General features: G+C 50.5%; 1 protein-coding gene across 1 annotated transcript in view; it reads right to left on the bottom strand.

The window, feature by feature from the left end:
* LOC311518259 (uncharacterized protein) overlaps positions 1-26,404 on the bottom strand; it is a 70,854-nt gene that overhangs the window by 28,747 nt on the left and 15,703 nt on the right. The window contains exons 3-4 of the mRNA XM_084623920.1: positions 17,512-17,578; positions 5,012-5,084 (exon numbers count right to left, since the gene is read on the bottom strand). Of these exons, the coding sequence (XP_084480046.1) occupies positions 5,012-5,084; positions 17,512-17,578 (140 nt within the window). The remainder of the gene's footprint in view (positions 1-5,011; positions 5,085-17,511; positions 17,579-26,404) is intronic.

Here is a 26,404-nt window from a genome sequence, read left to right as displayed (position 1 = left end):
TACCCATATGAAGAGAACACGGCACCAGTCACATTCCTGGTTAAGTGACATTAACTCAGCTGCAGTAAGTTCCAGGCACTGCATTACCAGACTGTTAGAAACAAACTGGCGACGAGCAGCAATGACAGCTAGGGGCTGGAAGGATCAATAATACTGTAACAAATCCACTGCCAGCTAGGGCTTCTCAGCTGTTGTCACAGGCCACACCAAAGCCTCCTGGAACTTCATGGCTAGCGCAGGGACAGAACTCAGACCTGATCAACCACAAGCACAGGTCTCTTGAGCTACCAAATCTCCGCTAGCAATATAAAGCCTATGGCCCAAGGGGAGCAGTTCCCCAGGGGCAGAGAGCAGGGCAAAATACACACCAGGCAGTTCATGCCCATACTTTGAACTTTTACAGCATTTTCCAGGGAAGGGAAGCACTGAGCCCCACAACACAGGTGGGAGGGGTGATCTGCAAATTGGGCAGTGGTGCATGGAGATATTAAGTGACTTGTCCTAGGTTACACAGGCATCAGCGGCAGACCTGAGAACAAAACAGACCCAGAGCGGAAGAGAACTTTACCCCAGCTGTTGCCTGTCTTGTCTCCATAGCTCTTTGGGGAAGGGACTGCCTCTTAGGATACGCCGCTACAGCACCTCGCACAATGCGGCCTGATCTCAGCTGCGGGCCTATAAATGCTGCTATGATAGAAACCATAAATAAGAAAAAACGTTTCCTGGCTCCTGTTAAGGGGTTCTATCCATAACTCCCCTCTCACTCACCTCGACGAGAGCGAAAAAGAGTTAAATACACGTCACTTGGCTGTGTGAAGCACAAAGGATCCACCGAGAACAAACATCTGAAGGCTGCAAGCACCGGGGGAGGAGAAGAATTGTTAAGGGTGGCACAAGGGTTTATAAAGTGGGAGTGATGGGCTGAATATCAAGAGACACATCCTGTATCAGGCTATGGGAACTGGTGGGATCCCCGTTGGTTGGGTCACTAGACTGGACCAACAACCCGTGTTATTATGCTGGCGGGAAGAGCACTATGCTGGCCCTGGGGACATGGGCTGGATGATATAACAGGGTTTGTTCTATCTCCAGTGCCTACAAGGCCACGTTGAAAAGGAGACACTGAGCAGACATGCAGAGTGCTCTGATTAGAGACACAGCTATTGACCAGCAGGAAGCAATTGTTTCAGCAACAGGAGAGCACGTTTCCCCTTGCTGCAGCCATATACTTTGCCAGAGGTTTGGAGAAGGGAGCCCCTCTCTTGTGCTCCTGTGGAGGGGACGTCTCTCTCATTTGGCTGAGCTTGATTTAGAAGCAATATTAAAATGCACATTTGGGCAACTGACTGTGACCTACAGTCGGTCACCAGTCCCCTCTCCCGGGCTTTCCCTCCGCTTCGCTCCCAGCTGCTTTGCTCTGGCGTTCAGGACCAGGAAGAGGAAGTCCTGCCAGTGAGACGATCTGTATGCTAGGCAGCACGGAGACGCCCCTGGCTTGTACCAGGCACCTTTGTGCACTGGGGCCACTAGCATGGAGACCGTGTTATGAAGCGATATTCAGCGGGCTTGTTTTTAAAGCCTCCCTGGAGTCACCCCAGCCTCACAGACCTGGCCTCTCCCTCTTGCTGCTCCCGCACCAGCCTCCTCCATCCCTAATGCAACCCGTTAGGAGTGGGATGGAGATGGTGGAAGACGCACTTATTTGCCAAGTGCTTCCTTGCTAAAGAAGAATACATGGAGGCCTGGCATCTTCCCCTGCTCCCCAGCTAGCCTGACCCTTAAACACCCAGCCCTGCCAGAGGAGCAGCAGCGGAGATGGGCCAGACTGGGAATGGTGGGGGTGTCTCTTTACTCTGAGCACCTATAGACCGCAGTGGTGGGTGCGAGATTCAACAGTCCCCATGCCGTCGGGGAGCAGAGCAACAAGCCCAAGTGAAATGAAAACACTGAGGGTCCATCCAGTGCCAGGCAGGGCAAGGATGAGTCGTGGGCTGGTTTAGTGCCCCCTTGTGGGGCACCCAGCAAGCCCTGGGGCTGGGGAAGCAGGGTGGGAGAAAGGAGCAGGGCAGGAGAAAGGAGCAGGGCCCAAATCAGGGCACACAGAGGGGCTGCACAGGGAGTTGCCGCAGGACACCTGCCTCAATGCAAGGAAACTTGGTGTTTTAGGGTAGAACGAGAGAGACTGGGGGCACTGCTGCTCTGGGTGGCTCTGCCCTCCCCTGCCAGCTGGGGTGTGACACACACCAGGCTTTCCCTGCTCCTCTGAGGCAAGGCATTCTCCTTGCTGCCACGGCCTCAACCCTGCAGACTCTGGGGGGGAGGGATCCGGTGCCACGGACAGCCCTTTCCTGAGCACATGCTCATCCCTGTCCCTACCCCAGAGCCCGCACCCCCAGCCCAGAGCCTGTACCTCCTCCCGCACCCCAACCTCCCTACCTCAGCCCGGACCCCCCTACTTCAGCCCAGAGCCCCGCACCCTGAACCCCTCATTTCTAGCCCCACCCAGGAGCCCACACCCCCAGCCCAGAGCCCGTACTCCCTCCCACATGCCAATCCTTGCTGCAGCCGGGATCCTCCTCCCACATTCTGAAACCCCCAGCCCCAGCCCAGAGCCCCCTCCTGCACCCCAATCCCCTCATCCCTGGCCCTATTCCAGAGCCTATACGCCCAGCAGGTGCCCTCCCCAACCCCCTGCCCCAGCCCAGAGCCCTCTCCTGCACTCTGAACCCCTCATTTCTGGCCCCACCCTGGAGCCCGCACCCCCAGCTGGAGCCATCACCTCCCCCGCCCCCGCATCCCAAGCCCCTGCCCCAGCCTGGTGAAAACGAGCAAGTGAGTGAGCGTGAGGGAGGGAAGGACAGAGGAAGGGGGATGGAGTGAGTGGGAGCATGGCCTCAGAGAAGGGGCGGGGCAAAGATGTTCGGTTTTGTGTGATTGGAAAGTTGGCAACCCTAGAGAGAGGATGCATGGGGCTCTCATTTCTCACTTCCCTCCTAGGAGCATCTCCCGGCTCCAGCAGAAACAGGCAGCGCTCACATGCCAGGTCCAGGCAGCATCTTCAAAGGCCAGAGGATTGCTGCCATCAAAGGAGTCTCTCCCCCTTTCCTCTCCCTCGCCCCTTCCAAGTTCATATGGAGGAAATCCTAATTACACTGAAATGCAAACAAAGCCCCTGAGGAAGCCAAATGTTTATAGTGCCTTTATAAAGGGATTACACAAGATTAGCCAGGCAAGGGGACAGGTGCTTGCCAAGCAATACACACACACAATAAATCCCGCTCTGCTGGCCCAGCTCAGAGTCGTGGAGCAGATACCTAGCGATGGCCTGATTACTGTTTGCCAGGCAGCGCTTGGGATAAAAGGCTCGCTCATGTGAACCATTAACGATTCGATCTGGCTTTCATGTCAGCCGGGAATAAACTGATCCAAACAACACCAGGGTGTGGGATTGTTTCAGCCGGGTTAGGCAACTTCACATTGTATCTGCTGGGAAAGAGAAACCTCTCATCCACGTACTGACCAGTCCCAGCCCCGCTTAGCTTGGGAGAACAACGGCAAGCTTTGCCCATCATCCTACACAGGCAGGTTAACATCCTTAAGCAGCAATGAAATGGAAATAAAATAAAATGGACACCACACAGATCTGTGCTGCTAATGGGATTCCGCCCCTGTGCAGAGGGACCCTGTAGGCCCAAGCGCCATGTAGGGTTTAAGCAGGGCTGCGTCCAGAACGAGCTTGCCCCACCGTATGCAGCCACTGACCCATCACAATGCACTAGACCAGTGGTTCCCAAACTCGTTCCACTGTTTGTGCAGGGAAAGTCCCTGGCGGGCCAGGCCGGTTTGTTTACCTGCCGCGTCCGCTGGTTCGGCCAGTCGCGGCTCCCACTGGCCGCGGTTCGCTGCTCCCAGGCCCATGGGAGCTGCTGGAAGTGGCAGCCAATACGTCCCTCGGCCCACGCCACTTCCAGCAGCTTCTGTTGGCCACTGGGAGCCGCGATCGGCCGAACCTGCAGACACGGCAGGAAACAAACTGGCCCGGCCCGCCAGGGGCTTTCCCTGAACAAGCGGCGGAACAAGTTTGGGAACCACTGCCCTAGGGACTGGTTTTCCTTTAATTTGTGAAAGACTCCCTGTGACTGAATCGATGCCTCCTGGTGGTGAGACATGGTGCCGCGGGCTCCCTGCCTCAGCTTCCCCAGCTGTGTTTCTAGCCCGCTCTGGTGGCTTACGTAGCGCAGCCTTCTAGCCAGTCATTACACAAGCTCAATTCCCTTCCAGGGTAGCAGAGACCAAAGTCACTAAACAAAGGAGTCTTTGCCTGTAAACTTGGCTTAAGTCCGCAGTTCCTCGGGTTATTCATCCATCTGCCCTCTGGGTTTAGCTCTCTGTCCTCCTGTCTCCTCTACATGGCTCATCTTAAAATTCATCAGCCGGTCCCAGGTACATCCGAATGGTTCCTTGTCAGGGCCTACAACCCCTCCAGGGGGACTTGATCAGGAATCAGATTTAGTCAGCTCTGGATTCCTGCCCAGCTTCTCTCTCCACAGGTCTGTTGCTCTGAGCAACTTCCCAGCCAGCCCCCTTCTGAGCATCTTTCCCATTTTTAGCCCCACCCCTCTGGCCTAACACCCACAGGTGTGGCAGGCAGGGCTGATTAGCTCACAGCAATACATTAACCTTGCCCAGGAATTCATAGAGTTTGCAAACCGTATCATGCTCCCAAAAGCAAAGGATTGGCAGCACCCAAATGAGCTAGGCGTCGGGCAACCACCCCAGGCATTGTGTGAGTTCCCCCAATGGAATGGAACTGATCCACAAGGCCCCCCCAGACCCCCCTGCTGTGACATGTATCGAACTATGTTATGTATCCATAGAGATTTAGAACTTCAGACTGGACCCAGGAGGTGCTGGGAATGGACCCAAATCACTGTTGCAGCACAGGGCAGGCAGGAACTGTGATCAGTTAATACCTGGTGTTGTTGCAACGCAAACCATCTCATTGTCCTACCTTCCTGCACAGTTGTTTCAGCCTTTGGTTGTTTCCCTGCAGGACTGCTGGCTGATCGGTCTCCTAGCCGAGTCTGCAGAGAGAAACAGAAGTTTGACAGTGGCCCTATTGGCCCTCCCAGGGGGCCTGGTTCAGCAAAGCAAGCAGGAACTTGGTGAAGTGTTTTGCTGAAATGGAGCCTTAATCTCTAGCCAGATCTTTCTTTTTTCAGACCTGACAGGACCGGTTTCACACAAAAACCGAACAGGTGCCAACATACCCTGGAGATGGGCACAGTGTAAACACACAGAGATTAGATCCTTTCTGGAGCATCACACAGCACAGAGGTAAGTCCCCTGTCTCCAACATGATGGGGCTGTTGCCCCCCAGTTTCTGCTTCTTTGTAGGGTTACTATAGCTCAGGTTCCCAAAAAGAGGGTACTGCGGGAGGGGCAGGGAGGGGACAGGAGGGGAGACCGGGGGCGGGGACACCTGCAGCAGGGCGTACTAACTGGAGGTGGGGGGGCTGGTGCAAGCCCAGGATGCAGTGCCAGACATCAGACAGTGCCTCCCCGCCGGGCTGGGAGCCGGGGCCTGGGTGGGCAAGAGGGATCCAGCAGCTGTGGCTGCTGGGCAATGGACCAAACAGGTGCAGATGCAGGGGACAGACCAATCGGGAAGCGAACCAGCATCTCCTCTGCAAAAATCCCAGACGTTTCCTGTTATTTGAAAAATCCACCCGGACAGAGGATGGAGCCTCAAAGAAGAAATGACATCAAGGAAAACCCAGACCTACAGTATCCCTACTTCTTTGCGATGGGTGAAGGTGGCCTGAAGTGAGGGTGGGAGGGTAGGGGACTGTGTTAATTAGACCTGCTCTGAGCCAGGTGAGTTGACATGGTGTTTAAAATGGTAGCAGCTGGTGGGCCCCATCTACACAAGGGCTCCAACATTGTTTTCCTTGGGGGATTATTCCAAAAGCCACTGGTAATCAGCATAAATTTCCCTTATTATTAAAGCTGAGTCTAGATCAGGGCCCCATTGCTCTAGGCATTGCACCTACACATTGCAAGACAGTCCCTTGAAGAACTCACAACCTAACAGACAGAGGGTTGGAGGGGAAGGAGAGAAGGGATGTAATTTGCCCAGGGTCACACAGGAAGGCAGTGGCTGAGCTGGGAATAGAACCCAGGTGTCCTATGCCATGCAGCCTCCCATTTTTTCCCCATTACTCCTAGTTATAACCCCTTTGGACACCTTGCATCTTTTTTGGCCCTTCAAACTCTTCCTTTCCCCTCTCCCCCACCTTGATGCAGTCTCTGAGGTTGTGTCTACACTGCCGGGAGACACAGAGTATCCCTACCACTACAGCTGAACCTGGGTTGGTGCTGGCGGGAGCCCTTCCAGAGTGGGATGGTGGGGGTGGTGTCATTAACATGGTGATAAGAATAGGCCTAGCCCAGGAGTTGCCTGGAAACGAGGGCTCTGACCAGTGCTAAACTCATCTGTACCTGGCCTCAAGGCAGAGGATCCCCTAGCACAGCGAGTGGGCAACTCCAACCCACTGCTGTCACTGTAGTTCCCTTGAAGCTGCACATAAAGGGGTTAAAAGCCCCCAAGCTTACATGTGGCTCCCAGCTGAAGGGGAGTGGAAGTTGAAGCTTGTCTAAGAACCAGCATCCCCATCCCTCTTCCCTGGGAGCAGACAGGGCAGCAGCTCAGATTACAGCAGCCACATGGGACCTCACTAGTCAGGTCCTCCGAAGATCTTGCTAAGATCTTCCAGCAGAGAGAGGGGAACATTGAGGTGACCCTCCAGATGTACAAGGCAAGCAGAGGCAAGCTATGATGAGGCCGCCTAGATACAGACCTGGGAACTGGAGCAAGCACTGTGGTCTGCTTTGCAGGTCCACTTTCACACAGCAAGGTTGCACTACTCTGCCTGACTCGAGCGAGTGACCCAGCAGAGAAGAGGTTACACGCACAGAGGTGCCCAAGGGCCAGCTGTGGTCACTGACCTGCTGCTCCCACCCCCACACACCTTTTCACTTGTGTTTGAGGGGCTACATATAAAGGAAGGCTCTCTGGAGAACACAGCCACAACCGGGGAGCTGTGAACACATGGGTGGGCTGGCAGGCTGGGGAGAGCAGACTGCAACAGAGGTTAACTCTTAGGACCCTGTCCTGCATTCTCATCGCAAGCAACATTCCTCCAGCCTCCCCCACCCTCAGCAAAGAGAGATCTCTTAGATCAGGGGTTGTCAACCTGGGGGTCAAGACCAGGTGTCAGGGGCTATGACCGTTCTGACTTTCCCATATTGCTGAATAGGAGGAAGGCTCCCAGACTGGGAAAGGTTCAGAGCTGCCTGCTTGGACCCTGCAGCAATCCCCACAATGACTGATGGGCACCTGTGAAAGGGTCTCTCTGCTCCTACCACCTGGGAGCTGACAGCAACAATGGGACAGCAACAATTGACAGACAGGAGCCCCATTGTGCCCCACGCACAATGCCTATGATCAGGGCTCTGGAGACCTACCAGCGTGGGCATCACTAGACAGAGAAGCAGCTAGTTGGGGGCTCTGCTATCTCAGTGCAATACTCTGACTTAGCGAGCGTGATCATGTCGCCTTCTAGCATCTCCCCCCCTCCCACCCCCGGGGCTGTATTAGCCTGCTACATGCTCACAGCCATAGGAGCTCTGTTAGCTCCAGGGGCGGAGTCATGTGCTTTTGATGCTGAAAGTCCTGGGTTCAAGCCCCAGTGAGGACCGCAGTGTCTGTAGCCATGGTTCCTGATAGGAATAGCAGCAGGAGCAGAGGATGGGGCTGGATGAATAGACAAGGGCCAGCCACATCCTTCTCCCCAGCAGAGTGCTACGAGCCTTGGGCTAGCCCTGGGCATTGCCAGTATAGAACCGGCACCGAAGCATTCATGCATTCCCTGGAGATTCCCACCACAGTACTCCAGCCAGGCTCAGATATGGCTGCCCGGCCACCTCTGGTTGTAGAGATCAGAGAGCCTAATCTTGATCACAGAGACAGTAGCCTTACACAGTAAGGAGCCTACCGTTCAATGCAGCCGAGGCGAGAATGCATAGGTGCCTGCTGCCACCCGTAGGCAGAAGATATTAGCACACGTCTCGCATGCGAGAAACCAGAGTCCTGACCGTTTGCAGTTACTGCAACTCCCACGTCACATTGAATTCCCTGACACAATGCATCCTGGCATGATCCTGTGCTGGGTAGTTACACCCAGCTTCCTTGCCCTTTACCCCTGCCGGTCCAGAGAGTGTCTGCATGTCGGGGGGGGGGAATTCTAGGGGTTGCCTCTCCAGCAAGGCCTGTTGGGTCAGAGATTGCCCCAAGATGGCATTTCAGATCTTGTATCACTAAGGCCTTTCCCACCACAGTGCTCTGTTCTTCAAAGCGCTGGACGCTCTTCCCCCAGTGGCAGGTGAAGACCGAACCCTGCACCTATCCAGCAGCCCAACTCTGCATCCCATCACCCCTAAAGAAAGCGCTGAACCCGTGGCCATGCAAAGATGGCTCCAAGAACTGGAGGCGTATAACAATTCCCAAAAAACCCTCCTTACGTCTCCCCCCCCACATTAGATATCATTTGTAAGCTTATTTTATATAGGTTTAGGTGAGGTACGGAGTTGAGCTGTCAAGTGGTGCTAAAGGTGAGGTGAAAGGATGGGATCCACAATAAGAAAGTTTCTGCACAGCTCCAGAAACACTGCAACTGGGCCATGACTACCGTGTGTACTGTTTGAGTTAACTTCAACACCTTAAAGGTGGGATTTACTCATCAAAACTACCTAATGACAATGGATGAAAAGATGTTTATTGGTTTTGCATAGGCAAGCTTTGTTTCTTTCAGAAATGATGAAGCTGTTTAGCCCATGGGAAAGACAGCAAACATCAATATTTTGCAGTATATTCACATCTCTTAATTGTCAAAGTATCTCACAAGTGATTATAATAATCATTTATAATTTTCAGTTGAAGTTTGCTCACCAGATCAGTCTCTCACGGAGTAGCAGTAGATTGCATGCCCACAGTCTGTGTAGCACAATAGGGAGATATAAAAGTATGTGAACTCCTAATGCAATGCTTTTCCATGTATAAGCTTTTGTACATACAAGTCTACACTGGCACTTTCATTGTTAAAACTTTTGTTGCGCGGGGGTGTGAAAAAACACACACTGCCCCCAGAACCACAAAAGTTTGAGCAACGAAAAGTGCCAGTGTGGACAGCACTTCAGCAGCGTGAGCTGTGCTCCCGTTGATGAACCTACCGCCCCTCATTGGAGGTGGTTTTATTTTGTTGCCGGGAAAGCTCTCTGCCGGAGAGAAAGATCCGTGACACGGCGCGCCTTACGATGGCACGGTTGCAGAGGCACAGCCGTGCCATTGTAAGGTGCGCAGTGTAGACATAACCACATACAATGCAGCGTCTAGTCTGCCTGGCAGAAGGTTTTAATTTTTCAAATTACCTATGCATGCAGTACTAGCCTTTGAAATATTCTAGAAACTAGCTTTTTAATTCAGTGACTCTCATGCACAAGTCAGCATTAGTGTTGGAGAGGACAATACACAGCTTTATGAGAGAAACAAGTGGCCTAACAAAAAGTAGTGAAGACAAAGTCCACAAACAGTTCCTTGCCTCTGCCCTGAAGAGGGGTAAAGAGCATGGTACAGCTCTTATCATCAACCATGTAATCAATATGAAAAACCCATGTGATCCTGAATCACACCCAGAAGTACCATCAGCATATCTGCTGGAATGCATGTAATATCAGATGTACAGGAGGAGTCAGCACCGAAAATAGCAGATGCTGGTGAAGAACAAGTGGAGAGATCTCTGAGAGATGCACTTGATTCTGATGGGACATGGAACTTCTTCAGCTCAGTCAAGAACTCTGGCATAAAAAAAAACTTTTGCTGATATGCCAGAATTAAATTTGGTTTTCTTGGGCAAGGGATGGACAATCACAGCAGCTATCAGTCCAGAAATTATTTTTTTGCTGAGTCCTGTCCTTAGCAAGAGATGATGTTTCAATAGTATCTGTTCTTAGGCACAGATCCTATGGGGTGACTGATATTGATGCTGATGGAACAATGAGAAGGACAAACAAAGCTGAATTAGGGCATCAACTGGATGCTCAAGATGAAAGCATTCATGAGCTAAGGGCATGCAACAAAGAAAGCCACAGAGATGCCACAGCTGTCACAAAAATGACAGCTCGAGACAAATTCCACACGTTCGATGAATTGGCTGTTGAGTACTTGAGGTGTGTCTTAAAAGAATTTAACATAGATAATTCTGTAATCGAAGTCTGACAGTTAGGATAACAGCAACTGCATGAAAACAACAGAAGGACAGAGCTGGACAGGATAAAATGTTGGATTCAGGAAATACCAGGTGATTGGGGGATGCCCTATGCCTCCATAGAAAAGGTTTGCTTGCTGGATACCAAGTTTAAAGTCATTTGTAAAAATTCCTCTGTCAATATATGGTTCTTCAAAATGCACCTGAGAGCGTAGGAGCATGCCCAGCACAAACATTCCTCCTTGCTGGAGGCTTTTCCAACAGGGAAGTAACAAAGTCCATCACCAGGAGAGGTGCTGAAGGAACCCAAGGCTTGTACGGTATTCAAGAGGAAGCAGACACAAGGATGCTTCCACATGTGTCAATATGGCTTTGGGGTCTCCTAGTATCAAAAGGAACCATAATAATTAGGCCACCTGATACAGATGTTTTGGTCCTTGCTGTGCCATGTTTTCAATGCACATGTTATCTGTGTTTAATTTCTGGAAGTAGGCACAATTACCGGCACAACTGACACGCCTCGCTTCATACCTGTACGGCCAATTTGTGGTGCACACACTCCCGACTTCCTGCTGTACACGCATTAAACAGGATTGTGAGCTGTGTCATCCCTATTTGGTACTGGGGGTCGGGGGGAAATCCGTGTTTAATGTTTTCTAAACAAAGGGAGCTTATCCCTTCAGAGATCTTGCCCGGTTGGAAAAGAGTGATGGACAAAACACAATTTCTGCAGCAATGAAGTTGGTAGCAGGACTGTATGACCAGAGTGAGAAAGAAAAGGAGCTTCACAGAGACCTGAATTGCTTGCACCTCAGTCTGTCCATCACAAAAGGACAAGCTGCTGGCCAAACTCCCACCGCGAGAGGACAGTTTTGAAGAGCATGTCAAAAGAGCATTTGTGGCAAACAAAGATGTGGATGTCTTCATGCATAGGTAAAGCCAGGTATTAGATCACCATGGATGGAAAAATTCAGATGATGAACTACTTCCTGTATTCTTCAAGGGCCCAGTGACATCTAAGATCTTATTTGTGCCAGTACCAGGAGACTGCACTGCACAATGCACAATCAGTTGAGTCTGCAGTGAGAATAATCACCCCTACAGAGAGCGGTTTACATGTCAAGGCAATGAAGACTGTGGAAACCCATGCACTCTTGACTGAGATCATAGTGATGAACAAGATGTGATGATGATGTTGGACTAGATGACCTCCTGAGGTCCCTTCCAACCCTGATATTCTATGACGTTGCCCAGAAATCTCACCAGCGATATGACATTTCAATAATACCTGTACACATTTATTATTAGATTTTGTTTGATGCTGTAGCTTGTTGTGGTGATGCTTTGAGGTCACAAAGAAATCCAATTTTATGTCCTGAAATAATACACAGTCCTTAAACTAACAGAAATGGATGCAAATATTTCAAAGCGGTCATTTTAATGCGTTGATGAAATCGTTTCTCTCTGTTTCTATGGTAACGGCACCATGTGACAGCTCCACATCATATCTTATCTTAAAAGTAGACATAATAAGCTTTCAAATGATGCACGAGGTGATGTGTGTAGTGAGGGTACATTAAGTCGACCAAATCAGTGGTGTTTGCCGCTTGCCTGCTGCCATGGCAATGGCACAGCCAGCAGCAGGCCAGCCTGACCAGAGCTGGCCTGAAAATCTCCTGTTGACTTCTGTAACTTTGCTTCAGGCCCCAGGAGAGGTCCAATAATGGGAGATTATTTTCTCCCCCTTAGGGAATTCTACTTAGCATGGGGATTAGCTGCAGGGTGGTTTTGATTACACAGTATATGGTAATGAGCACAGCAGATAGATCGACCAACCACTTCTGGAGTTTTGCTAGGCATCTGCAGGCTTTCCTACCAGAACAGGGATTGCGGGCATCTTCTTACCACCCTGGGCTCTCCCCGCTTGGTAGTGCCAGAGGAACCAACATAACTGGCTACAGTGAACCTGAAAAAAGGAGCTGTCACGGAGTGTGGGGGAGTCCAGGCCCTGCACCCCTCTTCCTGGGATTCACTGAGACTCTCAGCCAGCCAGTAAAACAGAAGGTTTATTGGACGACAGGAACTCAGTCCAAAACAGCTTGTGGGTGCACCCAGGACCCCTCAGTCAAGTCCTTCTGGGAGAGCAGGGAGCTTAGACCCCAGCCCTGGGGTTCCCTGCGTTCCTCCACCCAGCCTCAAACTGAAGCTAAACCCATCCAGTAGGTTCCCTGCTGCAGCCTCTGTCCACATTCCCAGGCAGAGGTGTTACCTCCCCCTCCCCTTCCTCCTCCTAGCTCAGGTTACAGGCTCTCAGGTCTCCCATCCCCAGGACACATTCCCAGGTCAACACTCCCCCCTCCCTGCTGCGTCACATCGTCACAGGAGCACATTTAGAAACAAAGTCCTTTCTAGTCTGCTCTCCTTTCCTGGACTTGACCTCAGAAAATCCAGAGGCTACAAGCAACGAGTAGCCAATGCCTGTCTCTCCACGTAGCAACACTGCTCCCAGCAACTCTGGTTAGAAATTTGCCCTAGATCTTTGGCTCACAAATACAGAACCTTCGTGCTTTCACCAGCTTTGCTGCCATTCATGTGTGCATGATTTTCAATGGTTTAAAAAAAAAAAAAAAAAGGGCTCTATTGCAGGATGCCAGAACTGGCCGTATTCCTGTTTACTTATCTTGTCTCTGCTCCATCCAAACATTTATTTAAATTAATAGTCTTTAGCATTTAAGTAAAACTCAGTGTTTCAAATTGGTATAGAAACATTGACCTGTTACCTCAAACACCCCTTTTATACAGTAGCGCCTCAGAGTTTCGAACACCTTGGGAAGGGAGGTTGCTCGTAACTCTGAAACCTTCGTAACTCTGAACAGAACGTCATGGTTGTTCTTTCAAAAGTTTACAACTGAACATTGACTTAATACAGCTTTGAAACTTTGACTACGCAGAAGAAAAACGTTGCTTTCCCTTTATCTTGTTAGTAGTTTAGGTTTAACATAGTACTGTCCTGTATTTGCTTTTTTTTGTTTGTTTGTCTCTGTTGCTGCCTCATTGCGTACTTACAATTCCAAATGAGGTGTGTGGTTGACTAGTCAGTTTGTAACCTCTCCTAAAAGGCGGAGAACCTTCCATTTTCCCAGGTTTCAGAGCAGCAGCCGTGTTAGTCTGTATTCGCAAAAAGAAAAGGAGGACTTGTGGCACCTTAGAGACTAACCAATTTATTTGAGCATAAGCTTTCGTGAGCTACAGCTCACTTCATCCACAGTATGCATCCGATGAAGTGAGCTCACGAAAGCTCATGCTCAAATAAATTGGTTAGTCTCTAAGGTGCCACAAGTCCTCCTTTTCTTCCATTTTCCGACACTAGAGGGCTGTCATAGCACAAGACGCCAGAGTCTTGATATTTTGTACACAGCACTAGTACAGAAGTGGCATTACAGATTCCCACCACATGGGCTTACACATTCCACCCAGTATTGCTAGGTGATCATTAGCATCACTAATCAATTCCACATCAGATGATAGGGGGAAAGGATGTTTATTAGGGAGGGGTCTTGACTGGGGGAGCAGTCTCCCATTGGTGTGTAGAATGGGCTTTTGCAATATGTCCCTATGCAATGGTTTGTTAGTAATACTCAGGGCACATATACAGTGCTTGTATAGCACTCTGAAGATGTAATGTAGGCTGACATTTTCTAACTCATTGCTTAACACTGGGCTCCTAAACCTACACATAGGCCCCTAAATAAAAGTGGCCTGACTTGCAGAGATGCTAAGCCCCTGCAGCTCCCAGAGACTTGGTAGTTTTGGCCAAGGCACGGGACCGGGAATTCAGAGGGGGAGGATTCAGTTCGCAGTTCAGTCACAGACTTGCTGGGTGATGAGGGGCAAGTCACTTAATCTCTGTGTCTCATTTTACAAATGGGGATAACCACGAGAATAGAACTTCTCTGTCTCACCCTGGAGCAGTGAGGGTTAATTCATGCTTGCAAAGGGCTGCAAAATCTTCTGATGAGATTAATTAGTATCATTCACTCTCTCTCCAATCCTCCACTCTCTTGGTTCTTTTCAATCCACAGCCAGCCTGTTTGCAAGGGTTGTGTTTAACCAGGCTGCTCATAGTGAGTTACTACTTGTTTCTCCCCCTGTTCTCCAGGACACCAGAAGTGAAGCCAGGCTGTAGTCTCTCAGCGTGAACGTGGACTTCTCTCTCGTCAGGGAGGGGTACAATGGAGTTTTCCCTTTAACAAAGACTAGGGCCATTCTTTTTGATGTGTTGGTGAAAGGCACCATTGGACAGAGTCCCCTGTGCAACCCCCACATGCAACAAAGACCAAAGTAGCACCAGCCTCCCGCCCTATGACCCAATGTGACTATTCTAACCACAAGGGTGTGAATCGAAGGTCCCTTCAGTCTTTAGCCTCGGGGCTGAGACTTCCGATATGGGAGTTGGTGGTAGTACGGATATACCATACAGTCCATGGTATCCAGACTATGGTGGATACCTGCCCGCTAGGAAGTGCACGGAGACCTGCTACACCTAGGCTACCAACCAGCTAAGAGATGGTAACAACTTCCAGTCATTACAGACCTGTAATGACTGGCTATGAGGTGCTGAACAAAAGGTGAAGGGCTGCCTCTCCCATTTTTTAGTCCCTTCTAACATCAAGGGTGTCCAGCAACTATTGGGATAGGTGAGGACCACTGACAGTTACAAACAAATATTTTTCTATTAGTTCAGGGATTCTTCTTCCTCCTGTAGCATCTCTCTCTAGAGACACAAAAGGCAGTGCTCAGGTCACTCCACTGATCCCTGGAAGATTTTGCCAGCCCTTTCAAACAGGCAGAGAGGATGACACAACCTAAGAACAGCTCCCACAGTTTATCCCTCTGCAGTGACGCTGGTACCATTAACAGTTCAGAGTGCTGGGCATGGTTTCAGATCGAGTGGAACAATTAGAGTCATAAGAGCAGCCATACTGGGTCAGACCAAAGGTCCATCTAGCCCAGTGTCCTGTCTTCCGACAGTGGCCAGTGCCAGGTGCCAGAGGGAATGAACAGAACAGGTCATCATCCCCTGTTGCCCACTCCCAGCTTCTGGCAAACAGAGGCTAGAAACACCATCCCTGCCCATCCTGGCTAATAGCCATGGATGGACCTATCCTCCATGAACTTATCTAGTCAATAGGAATTGGGTGTGTTCAGTGCCTATGAAAAGTCAGGACATTTATTTAGGTGACTAAATACAGGTTTTGATGCCTAACACCAACCACCCAAGTTTGAAAATAATGGTCACATATTAAGAAAGTCTAGTCATTAATTACACACCATTGTGCTGTGCTCAATGCAAGAGACAAAAATAAAGAAAGCCCCTGCCCTGAAGTACTTAATAATTACTCCTTGCAAAAGCTCAGCCAGGAGGTAATTAAGAGCAGTTCTGCTCATTTGACTTGTGTTGAACATGGGGGTGCTCTGTGGTGCATCTGGATCTTTACCCCAAAAAGAACTGTAAGTATAGGGTGGGGAGGTGGTATGTCAGAGGGAGCTGACAGGTTCGTTACCCTTCTCCAAAGTCACGGGGCCTTGGACTGAGAGCTGTTAAGACTGAATTGGTTTAACTGCCAGACAACATAGCTACAATCATGGGGGAACTCTTATGGCCTGGCTGGCTGGGAAACACCAGTTACTGGCAAATAGATGATCTTACACCATGGCCCTGTCACAAAGGCCATTGAGCCATATGGTAACTGGGCTCGGGCACACACAGGTTGGGTGGTGTTTTGGGGGGGTAAGAAAGGCAATTGTGCCTAAGAAGGGGGGGGCACAGTCTGGGGCATATGTTCTCTTGAAGGCAAACTGGACGAGGCTGGGTCTCAAGAGCCCCTTGCTTTCCTAAACTAATGTAAACTGGGTCTGCTCTTCTCCTGTAACACCAGAGGAAAGCCCATCATAACTTAGCTCGTCGCGAAGCGTAAGCATGGATGAGCCTAGGCGGGCACGCAGGCTGCTTGTTGTGTTGAAGTCACTTTCTGCAATGCTTTGTTCAGTTTGCGAATAAACATACTTGTTTTAAAAGGACATTGAGCGTGGTGCATTGCTGGTCACTGTCACCTCCCGAGGGCCCCCATGGGACTGAGTAGGGCTCTAGTAGGGGCTAATCAGGGTTTAAGAGCTTCTTCTCTAAAAGTCCATGGCTGGGTTGTGCGGGTGTGTGCCCAGGCCTGCCCACTCCCCTGGGCTCCAGCTCAGGCCCCTTGTTTGCGATGGCCAGAACCAGTCCATCTAGTCCTTTGCTGTTCCCAGAGCTACTTCCCATCTGTGTAGTCTTCCCCAGCTGTCAGCCCTGTTTCTCCCTCTTTGGAGTGGTGGTTTTGTCTGGCAGCTTCTCATCAGTCTGTTGGAAGGATCCTGTCCCTGCAGTCTCTCTGGCAGCAACTTTTCTCCTCTGAAGTTCCCCATCTAGCTGAGCTCCTTAACCTTTTAGCATATCCCAGTGCCTCCCTGCCTGCCTGATTAACTCCCTGAGTAACTACTCCCAGGTGAACTTGAGCTGCTTCATTCCCCCTTGTGGAAGTATCAGAGCTACCCTCTGAAACTCCTGAAGGGAAGAAATGCAGGCATCCAGTCAGACCTGCACAGAAGTGGTTGGCATACTTGGTGGGTAAGGATTGTACTCTGAGCCTGGTCTAACTGCAAAACTGCATGGCAGGATAAGTAAGGGCATGAGGCCTGACACTGGGGGGATGCACTCAAACAGACCAAAAGGGGACAGTGGTGCAATGAGCTCCATAACTGTGACATTACTGAACTGGGAAACTGAGGCACAGAAAGGGGAGGTGATTTGCCCAATATCAGAGGGATCCCAAAGTTCCTAATTTCCACTACTTAGTCTGAACTCTTTTCTCCCCTCCTTCAAGGTCCTGCCCTCAAAGAGCCAGTCTCCAGCAGATTTGCACAAGCTCACGTTGGCAGAGTTCACACCAGGGTTGGCCCATCCTGTCCTCTCTCTCGCCAAGCATGAGCAAAGCTTAAGAGCTAGAGTGCCCAGCACCAGGTACAGCAAGTTGAAGAGGGAAGCAAAAGCAAAGGTATCAGGAATGCACCCACTTAACATTGCTGTAGGATCATCCTGCTGCAGAGGTTCTAAGGAAAAACACCTTTTCCAGAGGCCTCCAGAACTTACCATTCTGATGAGCTTGGAGGAGTCAACATGTCTCCCAAGGGGTCTGGTGGAAAAACTTTGTTTTTTCCTGCAAAGATGAAAAAGACACAAACGATTCACTTTGCTCCTCCGGAGAATGCGTGGAAAGTTTTTCTGATGTTCATCACCTTTCTGTGCCCAAAGCCACCAGCTGCACAGATCAGAAGGGGGCCAGGATATATTTCCTGACCCCAGCCAGGATGGAGAGAGGAATTGTTTAGGTGGGTAACTTGGAGTAGCAGGATCAAACTCCGCTAAAAGGAAGCTCAGGGAATTCCTAATGGCAAGATGATGACTGCAGTCTCTTCCCAGACAAAGGGTGGAAGCCCAGTCACCTGACACTCCTAATGCACCGGATCCTCACTAGAACGCGGGATTTGGGATCCATGCACAGTACCGCGTTAACGCGGGGACTGCGTTAGAATGAATTGCAATTAAAGTAATTAAATTTGGGATCCATGGCTGCGACCGTGTTATATGCGAATTTGTGCTATACAGACGCGCGTTCTAGCGAGGGTCCGGTGTACTGGAATGGACTAGAGAAGAGGGAGGCCCAGCATTGGCTGGGGGATGGGCTAAGATGGAACCCAACACAGCTTTCCCCATCAGCAATTTCTAACACGTATTTCCGTATTGTCCAGCCATTTCCTCCTTTTTTCACGGACTATGAGTAATTACATTGCGGGGCGATGGGCACCTTAGGCAGAGAGAGGCATTGTAATGACTGCCATGGCTTCCATGTGGGGTCTCAGAGCCCAGAGCCTGAATGTCTACACTGCAATTTTAGAGCTCTGCGAGCCCGAGTCTGTAGCCAGACAGCCAGCCCCCCCCCCCCTCCTCTCAGACCAGCATTGCTGGAAACACAGGAGGAAGCCGGAACAGGGCACTTAACATATATTCCAGCACAGCCTTTGAAGCTGTGAAAGCACAGGTGTGCTGCTACAATGTGCCTCTGGGAACAGATAGGACGATTAAGCTCACAGCAGGCAGAGGCCCTGGGACAGACATGGCTTTTAGCCCCTACTAAATAGCGTGATGCACACACCCCAACATCCTAGGTGGGAAAATATTTACCCTGATAAAAGAAATGTCCAGTAGTCGAAACTTATTGTTTCTCTCCTTTGCAAGTGTAAACTACTCTTGCGAAAGCTGGCGTCACCCCGACAGACCAGCCTCAATTTGGCATAAGAAAGGAGAAAGAGAATAAAGGAGTACAGAGGTATAAGTAGGGGACCTACAGCACCATGATTTTTGAGTGCTTTTCACTATCTATCTGCTAGTCAGATAAGTGACAGCCTCCCAAGGCTTCTGCAGCTAAGAGGGTCCCTACGCCTTGTCCCTTATTCGTCTTTCCGTGGAATTGAGTGACCGATCCTGGCTTGGCACCGCTGGAATCGAGAGATGCAAGGAGGGTAAGAAGCACCCACACCTGATCTCCTATCTTTAGTGTACACCTATTTTGAAATAGAGCTCTATACTTTGTTTTCTTTCTTTGGGATTGTGGCTTCAGTTTTGTAACTTGTTTGTGTGTGTAACATCTCTACATTTAAATAAGTAGGCACTAGCAATTTTGTAACCACATGATTAGAATCTAGCTTAATAAATTTTGGTAACCATTTATGCATAAGCCTGACTTGTTTTCTCTGGTTTACTGTAAAGCAGCCAACACAATTAAAGAACCTCAGCCGTTTTGGCTCTAAAGCCTGGCCATTAGGTGAGAGTACTAAGAGCCTAGCGTTGAGTTGTGCCGCCTCCACGGGGCAAACTCTTGGGGCACCTGTCAGTCAATCCTGGCTGCCCGCTGCGAAGGAGCTCTGAGCTCTAGCAGTTAAAGTCACGGGTGTGGAGAGGCTCTTAGTGCTGCCATTGGGGCACCTGTCAGTCAGTATTGACTGCCCGCTGTGAAGGAGCTCTGAGCTCTAGCAGTTAAAGTCACGGGTGGTTAGGACCTTGGGGCATCCGTCAGCCTAGCCCGGGCTGCCCGCCGCGAAGGGACAGTGTGTCCTAGCGGTTAAAGTCACAGATGGTATAAACGGGCATAGCTGGCACCTCACCAAACATCCTTGGCCGTCGGCTAACAGAGTCACAAGTCTCCTGCTTCAGTTCAGGCACGTGCGTAAGTCTTTTGCTCCTCCTGTGTGGCAAGCCAGGGTGTGAATTCCCAGCTTGCCGCGCAGTAATGCTTCCCAGGAGCAGTAAGCCAAGCTGCACTCCGGGGCTTTCACTGCACCGGAGCAGCGTCCACGTAGGACGGAGCTGCCTGGCCAGGTGGTGCACTGTAGATTCACATCTTGGCTTGCCACACAGTGACTTGCTGTGCACCAAACCCTTTGTGGTTTTGTCTCATCTGACAGATGTTGCATTGCCCGTTAATCCCCCTTCACCCCTCCCCCTTGCGGAGCCCTCTGTGCACATGGTCAGGAGGAGCAGCACGCAGGATATGCAGTGGCAGAGTGACCAGGCCCTTCCCTCCCCTGGCAGCCTTTCGATGTACGTGGGGCGCCTTTTCAAGCACACGACGCAGCCGACAAAAGGAGGCATACGATACTCACTTCCACACAGGGCGGAAACAGCTCCTGTCCCGGGGGGCTGGGCGTGGCTCCCCACTCCGTTTTTGCAACACTGGTGCAGTGTCACGTGTCTCCATAACCCCTTACTCTCTGTCACAATGCCACGCGCTCAGATTTGCCCCGGCCGCCCCTCTGTCATGATGGAGCAGTGGCTGGGCCACACCTGAGTTGGTGCCGTAACCCCGTGTGCCAGGGCACAACAGCCGACTGCTCCCCAGCGAGCGTGGGGTGGGCTCGCTCGCCAACCCACCACCAGTGACCCCTCGCTCTGCCCCCCCCCACCACCACTTGGTTTTAAGACCTGGCTCTGCCAATGAGGCTATACAGATGAAGTCCAACACAATACTAGCAGCAAGAGATGTACTGAGCCAGTGGTTCTCAGTCAGGGGTCCGGGGCCCCCTGTGGGGCCCGAACAGGTTTCTGGTGGTCCTCCAAGCAGGGCCAGTGTTGGACTTGTTGGGGCCCAGGGCAGAAAGCTGAAACCCCACCGCATGGTGCTGAAGCCTGGGGCCCTGAGCCCTGACACCCGGGGCTGAAGCCAGAGCCTGAGCAACTTCGCTTTGCGGGGGCCCTGTGGCCGGGGCCCTGTGGCCTGGGGCCCCAGGCAGTTGCCCTGCTTGCTACCCCTTAACGCCGGCCCTGGCTTTTATATGCAGAAAACCAGTTGTGGTGGCACAGGTGGGCCGTGGCGTTTTTATATCCTGTTGGGGGGGTGTCAAGGTTCCTCCCCCACTCTGAACTCTAGGGTACAGATGTGGGGACCTGCATGAAAAACCTCCTAAGCTTATCTTTACCAGCTTAGGTCAAAACTTCCCCAAGGTACAAAATATTACCCCTTGGACAGGCCGCTACCACCACCAAACTAATACTGGTTACTGGGGAAGAGCTGTTTGGACGCGTCCTTCCCCCCAAAATACTTCCCAAAACCTTGCACCCCACTTCCTGGACAAGGTTTGGTAAAAAGCCTCACCAATTTGCCTAGGTGACTACAGACCCAGACCCTTGGATCTTAAGAACAATGAACAATCCTCCCAACACTTGCACCCCCCCTTTCCTGGGAAATGTTGGATAAAAAGCCTCACCAATTTGCATAGGTGACCACAAACCCAAACCCTTGGATCTGAGAACAATGAAAAAGCATTCAGTGTTTTACAAGAAGACTTTTAATAAAAAATAGAAGTAAATAGAAATAAAGAAATCCCCCCTGTAAAATCAGGATGGTATATATCTTACAGGGTAATTAGATTCAAAAACATAGAGAACCCCTCTAGGCAAAACCTTAAGTTACAAAAAAGATACACAGACAGAAATAGTTATTCTATTCAGCACAATTCTTTTCTCAGCCATTTAAAGAAATCATAATCTAACACATACCTAGCTAGATTACTTACTAAAAGTTCTAAGACTCCATTCCTGTTCTGTCCCCGGCCAAGACGACTACAGACAGACACTTTGTTTCTCTCCCTCCTCCCAGCTTTTGAAAGTATCTTGTCTCCTCATTGGTCATTTTGGTCAGGTGCCAGCGAGGTTACCTTTAGCTTCTTAACCCTTTACAGGTGAGAGGAGCTTTCCCCTGGCCAGGAGGGATTTCAAAGGGGTTTACCCTTCCCTTTATATTTATGACACGCCCCCCAAATCTCAGCTAGGGTGAAACACTGGCTGGGATTTCTTCCTGGAGCTCTAGGAAAACAGAGTTAATAAGACACATGCATCTCTAAATATACTACCAAGTACATAAAGACTAACAATATTTTCCACATCTCAAGGACGATTTTAACCAGTTGATTCTGGGAAACTTTCACGGGAGAGTGCATCAGCTACTTTATTAGAAGCTCCTGAGATGTGTTGGATGTCGAAATCAAAATCTTGGAGAGCTAAACTCCACCGAAGAAGTTTTCTGTTAGTTTCTTTGACGGTGTGAAGCCACTTTAGTGCAGCATGGTCGGTTTGCAGGTGGAAACGCCGTCCCCAAACATATGGGCGTAGCTTTTCCAGAGCGTAGACAATGGCATAACATTCTTTTTCAGTGACTGACCAGTTGCTTTCCCTCTCAGACAGTTTTTTGCTGAGAAACACTACAGGGTGGAATTCTTGATCAGGTCCTTTCTGCATTAAAACTGCTCCCACACCACGCTCGGATGCATCTGTGGTTACTAGGAACGGTTTGTCAAAGTCTGGGGCCCTTAGTACAGGGTCAGACATGAGTGTCGCTTTAAGCTTGTTAAAGGCCTTCTGACACTTTCCGGTCCACTGAACAGCATTTGGCTGTTTCTTTTTGGTTAGGTCTGTCAGTGGGGCAGCGATTTGGCTGTAGTGCGGTACAAATCGTCTGTAATAACCGGCCAAGCCTAAGAAGGATTGAACCTGTTTCTTTGACTTTGGGACAGGCCACTTTTGGATAGCATCCACTTTGGCCTGTAGGGGGCTGATAGTTCCTTGACCCACCTGGTGTCCAAGGTAAGTCACTCTGTTTAGGCCTATTTGACACTTCTTAGCCTTAACAGTTAGTCCTGCCTCCCTTATGCGCTCAAGGACTTTTTGTAGATGTTCCAGGTGGTCTGCCCAGGAATCCGAAAATATGGCCACATCGTCAAGGTAGGCGACTGCATATTCTCCTAATCCCGCTAGGAGACCATCTACAAGTCTTTGGAAAGTGGCGGGTGCATTTCGCAGCCCGAAAGGGAGTACATTAAATTCATACAGCCCGAGATGTGTGATGAAGGCTGACCTTTCCTTGGCAGATTCATCTAGCGGTACCTGCCAGTACCCCTTGGTTAAGTCCAAGGTAGAGATGAACTGGGCCCTTCCCAGTTTCTCTAATAGTTCATCTGTGCGTGGCATGGGATAGTTGTCTGGGCGAGTTACAGCATTTAGCTTACGGTAGTCCACGCAAAAACGTATTTCCCCATCTGGTTTGGGAACTAGAACCACTGGAGATGCCCATGCACTTTCAGAGGGGCGGATTACACCCATCTGTAACATATCCTGGATCTCCCGTTCTATAGCAGTTTTAGCTTGAGGAGACACCCGGTAAGGTTGGACCCTAATTGGGTGAGCATTACCTGTGTCAGTGGAGTGGTATGCCCGTTCAGTCAGTCCTGGGGTGGCTGAGAACGTTGGCGCGTAGCTAGTGCACAGCTCCTGGATCTGCTGTCGCTGCATACGCCCAAGGGTCATGGAGAGGTTCACCTCTTCCACACCACCAGCACATTTCCCTTCGTAGTAAACACCTTCAGGCCACTCAGCGTCGTCTCCTCCCTGGGCTGTAAACTGACAAACCTTTAATTCTCTGGAATAAAAGGGCTTTAGAGAATTAATATGGTACACCTTAGGCTTTCGGTTGGAGGTGGGGAATGCTATGAGATAATTAACAGCTCCCAGGCGCTCCTGGACCGTGAATGGCCCTTCCCATGATGCTTCCATTTTATGGGCCTGGAGTGCCTTTAAGACCATGACCTGGTCTCCTACTTTGAAGGAACGCTCTCTGGCATGTTTATCATACCAGGCTTTTTGCTCTTTTTGAGCATCCTGTAAGTTTTCTCTAGCAAGGGCTAAAGAGGTTCGGAGGGTGTTTTGTAGGTTGGTTACAAAGTCCAGAATGTTAGTTCCTGGAGAAGGTGTAAATCCCTCCCATTGCTGCTTCACCAACTGCAATGGCCCCTTAACCTCACGGCCATATACAAGTTCAAATGGGGAAAACCCTAAACTGGGATGTGGTACAGCTCTGTAGGCAAAGAGCAACTGCTGCAATACTAGGTCCCAATCATTGGAGTGCTCATTTACGAATTTACGTATCATGGCCCCCAAAGTTCCATTAAACTTCTCCACCATGCCATTTGTTTGATGATGGTAAGGAGTGGCAACCAAGTGATTTACCCCATGAGCTTCCCAAAGGTTTTTCATAGTTCCTGCCAGGAAATTAGTCCCTGCATCTGTGAGGATGTCGGAGGGCCAACCTACCCTGGCAAAAATGTCTGCTAGTGCCTGGCACACACTTTTAGCCCTGGTGTTGCTTAGAGCTACTGCTTCCGGCCATCGGGTGGCAAAATCCATGAAAGTCAGTATGTACTGCTTTCCTCTGGGTGTCTTTTTCGGAAAAGGACCCAGAATATCCACAGCTACTCGCTGAAATGGAACTTCAATGATGGGGAGTGGCTGGAGAGGAGCTTTGACCTGGTCTTGGGGTTTTCCCACTCTTTGGCACACCTCACAAGACTGGACATAGGTAGAAACATCCTTGCCCATTCCCTCCCAGTGGAATGACCCCCCCAAACGGTCTTTGGTCCTGTTCACCCCAGCATGGCCACTAGGGTGATCATGGGCTAAGCTCAAGAGCTTGGCCCGGTATTTAGTTGGAACTACCAACTGTCTCTGAGGATGCCAGTCTTCCTGGTGTCCCCCAGAAAGAGTTTCCTTGTATAAAAGTCCTCTTTCTACAACAAACCTGGATCGATTAGAAGAGCTGAGAGGCGGTGGGTTGCTCCGTGCCACCGTCCAAGCTCTCTGGAGGCTTTCATCTGCTTCCTGTTCGGTCTGGAACTGTTCCCTTGATGCTGGAGACATCAGTTCCTCATGGGATTGTGGACCTAGGCTTGGTCCCTCTGGAAGCGATATAGGGGATGGAGCTGTTTCTGTTGACTGTGAACCGCTCTCCGCTGGTGCACTATGTTGGGATTCAGGCTCCGGCTGAGCCTCTTGTGTAGGGTTATCGGCTGCTGCCAGTTCAGGTTCGGTGGGGCCCTCTGGTGTTGAGGTTGCAAGTACTGGATTCAGTGCTGACACGGGGTCTGGTGTTGGTTGTTCGGCTGGTTCCGGTTCTGGGACTGGTTCCGTCTGGGTCTCTGGGACTGGATCCACTACTGCTGTTGCAGACATTGGCCTGGGGTCCAGGTCCATCACCTCTGACTGGGTCCTGATAGAAGTTTCCGGAACAGAGCTAGGCCTCACGGCTTGTTTAGCCTGGTTGCGGGTGACCATTCCCACCCTCTTGGCCTGCTTCACATGATTGGCCAAGTCTTCCCCCAACAGCATGGGGATGGGATAATCATCATAGACTGCAAAAGTCCACATTCCTGACCAGCCCTTGTACTGGACAGGCAACTTGGCTGTAGGCAAATTGAAAGAGTTGGACTTGAAGGGTTGAATCGTCACTTGGATCTCTGGGTTGATTAAATTGGGGTCCACTAAGGAAGCATGGATAGCTGACACTTGTGCTCCGGTGTCCCTCCACGCGGTGACCTTCTTCCCACCCACACTCACAGTTTCCCTCCGCTCCAAGGGTATCTGGGAGGTATCTGGGCCTGTGGACCTCTGGTGTGATTCCGGTGCAATGAACTGTAACCTGTTGGGGTTCTTGGGGCAGTTGGCCTTTACATGCCCCAGCTCGTTACATTTAAAACATCGTCCAGCTGACGGGTCACCGGGGCGAGGTGGGTTGCTGGAGAACGGGGTGGTGGGACGATAAGGGGTCTGGAGGGTTCTTTGGGAGGTAGGTGGGGCTTTGGGCGGCCCCCGGTAATAGGGTGTGGTCTGGGGTGGTCCCTTCTGGTCTCCGCTCCAACTGCGACCAGTTTTCTTCTTCTCTGCCACCTCCACCCATCTGGCTCCAATCTCTCCTGCCTCAATTACAGTTTTGGGTTTCCCATCTAGGATGTATCTTTCTATTTCCTCAGGAACACCCTCTAAGAATTGTTCCATTTGCATTAGGAAGGGCAAATTTACTGGAGATTCAACACTTGCTCCTGATATCCAGGCATCCCAATGTTTTACAATGTGGTAGGCATGTCGGGTAAATGACATGTCTGGTTTCCACCTTAGGGCTCTGAACCTCCGACGAGACTGCTCGGGTGTTATCCCCATTCTGACTCTCGCCTTGGATTTAAACAGTTCATACTTGTTCATGTGTTCTTTAGGCATTTCAGCTGCCACCTCAGCTAAGGGTCCACTGAGCTGCGGCCTCAGCTCTACCATGTATTGGTCAGTAGAGATGTTGTACCCAAGGCAGGCCCTTTCGAAGTTTTCTAAGAAGGCCTCAGTATCATCACCTGCCTTGTAGGTGGGGAACTTTCTGGGATGGGAAGTGGTACCTGGAGAAGGATTGCTAGGGTTTGTTGGTATATTCTGCTGGGCCTTTATCCTCTCCATCTCCTCCACATGCTTCCTTGCCTCCATTTCCCTCTTGTGGGCAGCCTCCTGTACCTCCTTCTCCAGCCGCATGAGTTCTATCTGTCTTTCATGTTCCCTTTGTTTTTCCTCAGCCTGAAATTTGGCTAATTCCAGCTGTAGTCGAGCTGAGGATTTGGCC

This window comes from Lepidochelys olivacea (genome assembly GCF_965140295.1).
Source record: "Lepidochelys olivacea isolate rLepOli2 genome assembly, chromosome: 3".
Lineage (NCBI taxonomy): Eukaryota > Metazoa > Chordata > Testudines > Cheloniidae > Lepidochelys > Lepidochelys olivacea.
The sequence above is the reverse complement of the archived record's forward strand: the minus strand, read 5'-3'. Positions and strand labels throughout refer to the sequence as shown.